A 7810-nucleotide genomic window follows, 5' to 3' on the forward strand; every position below is an offset into this window, starting at 1 on the left:
CAGAGCCTTCCTGGCACAGCCAGGTGTGAACTCTAAAAATTACTGCTGACCTCCCTTCGAACCTGGCAGCACTAAACGTTCTGCCCTCTGGGTGTGTGAAAGGACCTTGCCAGCAGAGAACGTTCATGGGATTTTTGGGAGAAACAGCCACCCCAGCTGTGCCTGTCCCCACCCTGGTGGCCATTGAGGGGCTCAGTGTGGTCCCCTCAGTCTGGGCACTCACGGGACCAGCCCGGAGGGTGAGGATCTGCCCTCTCAGCAGGATGGTGCTTTCAGGAATTGTGCTGGGGGCGTGGGGGGGTTGAATCAGTGCCCAAAGGCCCTGTCAGCTTTCCAAGGAAGGAAGTGGTTTCAAATCCGAAACTGGGGGTGTTGGGGGATGGAGGGAGGAGGTGGCCCAGCAGCCCCCCCAACCATGGGGCTGGAGCTTCTCGGTCCAGGGACTGTTCCAAGAACCCACCCCGCTCTGTTTCAGCCTCGTGGCCACCCTTCCTCTTCACCCTCAGCCCCTTCCTGACATCTGCCAACTGCCCAGTGCTCCTGGGATGTCCCTGTGTCCCCAGTGCCAGCCCCAGCCCCCCCTGGCTGGGCTCTTGCTTTCTCTAGTGTCCCCCAGAAAGCCCCAGAGCGGGAATGGGCTGGGACAGCCCCGCTCTTGACCTGCAGCCCTGGCTGCACTCCCGGCCTGGGCGGGGCTGGGAGATTCCCAGATTTTCTCAGAGAACTCATCCCAGACACTGATGGGACCCACCTGGAGTGGCTGTATGGCCCCTGTCCCCATCAACCCCCAGGGCTGGTGGGGCACAGAGCGGGCTCTGTGCCTTTCCCAATGGAATCCTCCTGGGATACCATCCTGGAGGCCACTCCCAGCACCACTGAGACAAAGCTCCAGGATGGCCTGACCCAGATCCAGTCTCATCTCTGGTGCCTAGCCCCAGGGAGAGAGAGCAGAGACCCCAAACCAGCCCCATGCCCCTTCCCCATCCCAACAAACCCACAGCAGGAGCCACCATGGCTGGTGTTTTTCCATCTTTTATTTTAAAAGTCATAATTGAAGTTTAACAAAGTTTGACCCCATTGTGGGAGCTGGGAGGGCACCAGTGGAGACCCCACTCCTGCTCCCTCCAGCCCCGCTCCCCCCGCTGCCCCCCGGCATCGGCTCCGATGTCACCACAGGGATCCTTTTAAGGATGTTTTATTGGGGAGGGGGTCCCACCACAAGTGCAGGTGGTCAGGGGGTGTGGGCCCAGGGAACCCCCTGTGTCCCCTCCCACAGTACAGACATGCAGGGATTTATAAAAGGGGGTCTGTGGGGGACGGAGGGCCCTGCTCAGCCACCATCTGTCCAAGGGACAAATAAAAAAGCACAGCCAGGGCCCAGGGTCACGGGAAACCGTCGTCATCGTCCTCTGCCATCTCCTTGGCAAACTCCAGGTCCTGCTGCTCACGCTCCCGGCGCTCCTGGAAAGCAAAGGCCGAGGTTGGTGGCAGGTGGGGACAGGAGCCACATTCTTCCTGTGGCCGTGGTGGCCGCAGAGATCTCACCTCTGCAGATTCCAAGTCCTTGTTGTAAGATTTGGGTGGAAACCTCATGGCCTGGAGAAAAAGAGGAGGAGTAGCTCAGAGCTGAGCCAGCCCTGAGCCACGTCCTGCTGTCCCCATCAGGGACCTGGGGACAGGCTGTGCTCACCTTCACCGACATGTTGTGGATGTCGAGGCAGAAGGAGATGCGCTGGTGGAAGGCCAGCTGGGGCTCCCGCGTGGAGTAGATGTCGATCATCTCCTTGGACTGCACGTAGCCCTTCTCGTGGTTGATGCTGGCCTCGATCACGCCGTCCCGGATGGCCTGCGAGCCCGGGCACGGGGCAGGGCACAGGGTGTCCCCAAGGGCTCACACAGAGCGGGCACGTGGCGCCCTGAGCGTCCCCCAGTTCTCCCTGGAGGAGCCTCAACCCAAACCCAGCGGTGCTGCAGGGAGGGGTGTGGGGGAATGGGGCAGGATGGGGGTCTGTGGGCACCCAGGGGTCCCACAGGGATGGGATTCCCTGTGCTGGTACCTTGGCAACGATGAACTCGGCGTCCTCGGGGCTGTCCAGCTGCAGCTTCTGGGCGATGTCAGCCAGGGAGATGCGGGAGTAGGAGAGGCTGATCATGCGGACACCTGCAGGAGAAGGGAAGGGGATGCAGCCCCTCAGGCCTGCCCAGCCTGCTGGGGGTCCCCAAACACCCTCCTACCTGTCTTGATGACGTTGTGCCTCAGCCGAATGATCAGGGTGTAGGTGCCATCGGCCTGGAACTTGTCCCCAAACTGGTCAAGGACTTGGTTGAACTTGGCCAGGTTCCCTGTCCTGACGGCTGGAGGGAAGAAGGTGGGAATGGGGGAAGGAGAAAGGCTGGGGAAAGCGAGTCAGGGCTGGCTGGCTTCCTCCTTCTCCTCCTTCCCAAGGGGCATCTGCATCCAACTCCCATCAAGGCAGAGAATTCCCACTGGGTCCCTTCCCACTGAGGATATTCCATGATTGTATGACACTGCAGGAAGGACAGACAGGCAGGGGTGGGCAGCCATACCCTGGGTGAGCAGGAAGTAGGGCATGAGCGAGCGCTTGAGCGAGGGCTGCCGGAACTGGAGCCTGTCCGGGATCTCCCCGAGGAGCAGCTCCACCACGATGAGCAGCTTGTGCACCTGGGGAAGAGCAGGATTCTGAGTGAGTCCTCATGGAGCCTGAAACCATCCCTGTCCCTGTGTATTCCAAGATGTCTTGCACTCATCTCCGCAGGGCACAAGACTCCAGGAGATCCCAAACCTGTTCCCGTCCCTGTGGGGCCTGGAAGGTCCCAGATTTGTCCCTGGGAAGTTCCAAACCTAGGAGGTCCTGCACCTGTCATCCCTGCAGGGCCCAACACCCTGGGAGGTCCCAAACCTGTCCCCATGGGGCCTCACCCTGGCAGATCCCACACCTGTCCCTGCAGAGCCCAACCCTGGGGGGTCCCAGATCTCATCCTGAAAGGTGCCAAGCCTGGGAGGCCCCAGAACCATCCCTGTGGAGCCCAACCCTGGACCTGAGCCTGGGAAGTCCCAAATCCCAGGGGACCTGACATCCAAGGAGGTCCCAAACCTGGGAGATCCCAAACTAAACTCCATGGGGCCTGACATCCCAGAAGGTCCCACATCCAAGCCCTGTGAGATCCCAACCCTGAGGAGTCCCAGACCTGGGAGTTCTCAAACCTGGGAGTTCTCAACCCAAATTCCATGGCACCTGACATCCCAAAAGGTCCCAAACCTTGGAATTCCCAAACCAAATTCCATGGCACCTGACATCCCAGAAGGTCCCACATCCAAGCCCTGTGAGATCCCAACCCTGAGGAGTCCCAGACCTGGGAGTTCTCAAACCTGGAAGTTCTCAACCCAAATTCCATGGGGCCTGACATCCCAAAAGGTCCCACATCCAAGCCCTGTGAGATCCCAGCCCCGAGGGGTCTCAGCCCCAAGCCAGGGGGCTCCTGCCCCCTCCTCACTCACCGTCTGCTTGAAGCCCACGGCCGTGTGCTGCGGGGCCTTGCGCAGGGCGTTGGTCATGGTGCGCCGCGCCTCCGAGTACTCCAGCTGGATGGCCTTGATCCGCCCTGCGCCCACACGGGGCGGGTGGGGAAAGCCACCCAGTGAATCCAACCTGACCTACACGGATGGGGCTCCAAATCCTGCCTGGAAGCCCCACCTCCAGCTGATCAAAGGGGTTCTCTGAGGAACCGGAGGTGCCGGGAGGAAGGGCAGGCACCGAGCCTCGCTCACCTGTGTAGTACAGGTATCGAGCCCACTCGTTGTTGTTGGCCTGCTCGGGGAACACGGATTTGGAGACGAGTTTTTCAGCCTGGTCGTAGAGGTTGTAGTGGAGGTAATTCCTCAGGAGCAGGTTCAGGAGCGTGGCCTGGCCGTCGGCATCGTGGCGCAGCGTGGCCGTGCGGAGCCGGGCGTGCAGGAAGCTGAGGGGTGGGACAGGGAGTCAGGGAAGAGGGAGGAAAACAGGGGGGATCAAGCTCAGGGACAGCCCCCCACAGGAAGAAGAGGAAAACCAGGGGGAACAAGCGCAGGGATCCTTTTAAGGATGTTTTATTGGGGAGGGGGTCACACCACAAGTGCAGGTGGTCAGGGGGTGTGGGCCCAGGGAACCCCCTGTGTCCTCTCCCACAGTACAGACATGCAGGGATTTATCAAAGGGGGTCTGGGGGGGGATGGAGGGCCCTGGAGTTTAGTTTGGGATCTCCTCCCATAGGAAGAGGGAGGAAAACAGGGGGATCAAGCTCAGGGACAGCCATCCCACCTGCGGACCACGTCGAGTTTGTTGAGGAATTCGTAGATGCGGGAGTGGTAATAGTAGCACTTGGCCACCACCAGGTCCAGGGCCCGGCGGTTCTGGGAGCTGATCTTCTGCATCAGATCATCGGACACCTTCTGAGCCTGAGGGACAGCAAGGGAGGTCAGAGCAGGGGGACTGATCCCAGGAGGGGCAGAGACCACCCGGGCTGTGGGGAACAAGCAAACACTGCTGGGATGAGGGACAGCATGGGGCAGAGGCAGGGGATGCTGGGGGGCAGCTCAGGGTCTCACCTCGGGGTACCTCTTGCTGTTCATCAGGTAGATGACGAGCAGCAGCTGCAGGTAAGCCTCCACCTCTGGCAGGAGAGGGGCTGAGGCTGCTTTTCCTGTCCGTGGGCGGAACTGCAGCTCAGCTTCTGTGTCCATGGACTGAGGGGAGAGAGAAATTCGGGATCACTGTCCCTGTGTGGAGACAGCTCTGCTCCAGGTGTGACAGCAGCCAGCCCAGGACTGCAAGGATCTGTCCCTGCTCACAGGTGTGTCTGAGCAGAGGGGCTGCTCGTCCCCAGTGTCCCCAAACCCCACTGCCCTACTCCAGAGGCTCCTTGGAGAGGGAAAGAATCATGGAATTCCAGGCTTTTTTGGGTTGGAGGGGCCTTCAAGTTCATCCCTACCCTGCCATGGGTAAGGACACCTTCCACTAAATGAGGTTGCTCCAAGCCTTGTCCAACCCAGCCATGGACACTTCCAGGGATGGGGCAACCACAACTTTCCTGAGAAATCCATTCTGGTGCTTCACTGCCCTCACAGGGAAGAATTTCTGGCCAATATCCCATCTGATCCTGCCCTCTGTCAGTAGCAAGCCATTCCTCCTTGTCCTGTCACTCCAAACCCTTGTAAATAGCCCCTCCCCATCCTTCCTGTTGCTTCTTCAGAAACTGGGAGGCCACAATTAGGTCACCCCTAAACCTTCTCTTCTTCAGGCTGAACAATCCCAATTTTCCCTGTTCTTTCTCACAGCTGAGCTGCCCCATCCCTTTGATTATCCTCTGGATTCACTCCTACACCTCCACATCCTTCCTGTGCTGGGGCAGTGTTGTTGCAGGCTCCCAGCTGGGTAATAATTAGCATTGACTCTGTGATTACAGAATGCTGATCAATTGTTTTATTCTACTAGATTATACTATACTCATTAAGAAGCTCATCACCTTTACAGACAGTCTGATACAGCTTTGACTTAACTGGTCAGTCTCTTTAAACACCACCACCAGTCTAATCAAGAAATCCCCCCTTGGTAAATAATCTCCATAACACATTCCACACGTGCACAACAACAGGTGCAGCAAGTGGAGATAAGAATTGTTTCTCATTCTTTTCTCTGATTTTCCCACAGGAAAATGCCTGGGGAAGTCCTCGGTTGCTCTCTGTGGTCAGAGAGCTGCTGCCACAGGGGGTAGGGGGGTGTCACCAGAGCAGGGCAGGGGTGAGGGCAGCAGGTGTGCCTACCTCCTCCAGGAATCCCAGCAGGAAGTCCCTGACAGTGCAGTTGGAGGTGAAGAAGCCGTGGATGGCCTTGTGCAGCACGTTGGGGTTGAGGCGGCGGGAGGTGGAGGGCAGAGCCCGCAGGGCCCTCAGGACGTAGCGCGGCTCCTTCCCCGACACCGCCTTCTCCAGCTGCTTCACGTGCTCCTTGATGTCTGTGGGGGCACACACGGACACCCCTCAGCCCAAACCCTCTGCCAGCAGCACCCCTGAGCAAAGCCAGGGCTGCCCCCTCACCCTGTCCTGCTGTTCTGAGCTCCCTCTGCCCATGCCCTTGGTGTCCCCAGTGACCCACCTGCCCTGTTTGGAGCTTCACGTGCTCCTTGATGTCTGTGGGGGCACACACGGACACCCTTCAGCCCAAACCCTCTGCCAGCAGCACCCCTGAGCAAAGCCAGGGCTGCCCCCTTGCCCTGTCCTGCTGTTCTGAGGTGCCTCTGCCCTTGGTGTCCCCAGTGACCTGCCCTGCTCTCAGGGCTGGCCCTGTTTGGAGCAGGGGGGTAGTGAGGCCCTTGCAGTTTTCTTCCTCCTTGCCTCTCTCTGTCCCCCCACAGCAGCCCCCCTGTCCCTCACAGTCTGTCCCCAAACACACCCTCACAGAGCCACCCCAATTCCCTTCTACAGTGATGCCCCCAAAACACAATTCCATGCCCCATTCTCCAGCGACCCCAAAACCAACCTCCCCCTTCCTTTCCCTCACACACTGCCCCAAACACCCTTCTCCAGTGTCTCCCGCACAGAAAACACAGCTCCCATCTCCATTTCCCTCCCTAAATCCCTTTCCCTATACTGACATCCCCCCAAACACACCTCCCCTCTCCCTTTCCCACACGGTGCCCCCCATCTCCCCTTCCCCAAAGTGTCCCCTACCCTAAACTCACATTTCTCTTTCCCTCAGACCCCCCACCACTGATCCCACCACTCCCCTCCTCCATCACCTTCCCAGCCCCTTTCCCACCCTCCCTCAGGTACCCCCACCCTGACTCCCTCCCCAACCCCCTTAGGGCTTCCTGTACCTCCCCCCAATCCCCCTCCTTCAACACCCCCTCAGAGGGCTTCCCCCGATCTGTGCCAGGCCCCAACCCCCCTCAGTCACCCCCTCATCCCCACAGACACCCCCATTACAACAACACCCCCCCCCTCACCCTCCAGCGTGATCGCGTCCAGCTCCCGCTGCGGCTGCCGCTCTCCGGCCGCCTCGGGGGCCACCGGCGCCGCCTCCTCGTGCATCTCGACGTCGGGGGGTGCGGGCGGGGGTCCCTCCGGGGGTGCCTTGGCCTTGTCGCCGCGGCGGCGGGACGCGCCGTCCTGCTTCATGGCGTGACACTGCACAACGGGCCGCCAGGCGCGACCAGCCGAGCGACGAGCGACACACGATCGTCTCCTTCCGCCTTTCGCTCGGCCGTTTCCGCTCGCGCTCGGGTTGTTCCGTCGCGCTTTCGGATAGCTCAGGCACCGCTCGGAGAGTTCCGTAGCGCCCGCTCGTGGAGTTTCGTGATGCTCTCGGGTGTTTCCGTCTCGCTCGTAGATTTTCGCCTGTATTTTCGGGCGTTATTGCCGAGCCCTCTCGGAAGGTTCCGGTATCGATCGGCTTCTTTCGCCGCTCTCCTTCGGGAATCTCCGTAAGCTTTCGGGCGTTTCCGCCGGGTGCTGAGCTGTTCCCGCCTTTTGGGGGCGCGGGCGAGTCTTCGCTGAGGTCCCGTGAGGGGCTTGTCTGTGAGGGGGCATCCCGTGAAGGGTCCTGTGAGGGGCTGGTCTGTGAGGGGGCATCCCGTGAAGGGTCCTGTGAGGGGCTTGTGTGTGAGGGGGCATCCTGTGAAGGGTCCTGTGAGGGGCTGGTCTGTGAGAGGGCATCCCGTGAAAGGTCCCGTGAGGGGCCCCGCTGGGACCAGGTCGGGGGTCCCGTGAAGGGTCCAATGAGGGGCTGGGCTGGGATCGGGGATTCTGTGGAGG

General features: G+C 60.2%; 1 protein-coding gene across 1 annotated transcript; it reads right to left on the reverse strand.

The window, feature by feature from the left end:
- Positions 1–1014: 1014 nt before the first annotated feature.
- Positions 1015–7255, reverse strand: PSMD3 (proteasome 26S subunit, non-ATPase 3). Its single transcript, XM_071450767.1, has 12 exons — positions 7003–7255; positions 5822–6012; positions 4607–4744; positions 4320–4456; positions 3791–3981; positions 3521–3624; positions 2569–2683; positions 2236–2355; positions 2058–2161; positions 1691–1846; positions 1546–1596; positions 1015–1461 (listed from the first exon to the last, which is right to left on the reverse strand). The coding sequence occupies exons 1-12, from the start codon at positions 7172–7174 to the stop codon at positions 1384–1386; spliced, it is 1557 nt and encodes a 518-aa protein (XP_071306868.1). The 5' UTR covers positions 7175–7255; the 3' UTR covers positions 1015–1383.
- Between the last annotated feature and the right edge of the window lie 555 nt (positions 7256–7810).

Source organism: Agelaius tricolor, unplaced genomic scaffold (assembly GCF_023055355.1).
Source record: "Agelaius tricolor isolate 1412-34295 unplaced genomic scaffold, bAgeTri1.0.p SCAF_31, whole genome shotgun sequence".
Classification (NCBI taxonomy): Eukaryota; Metazoa; Chordata; class Aves; order Passeriformes; family Icteridae; genus Agelaius; species Agelaius tricolor.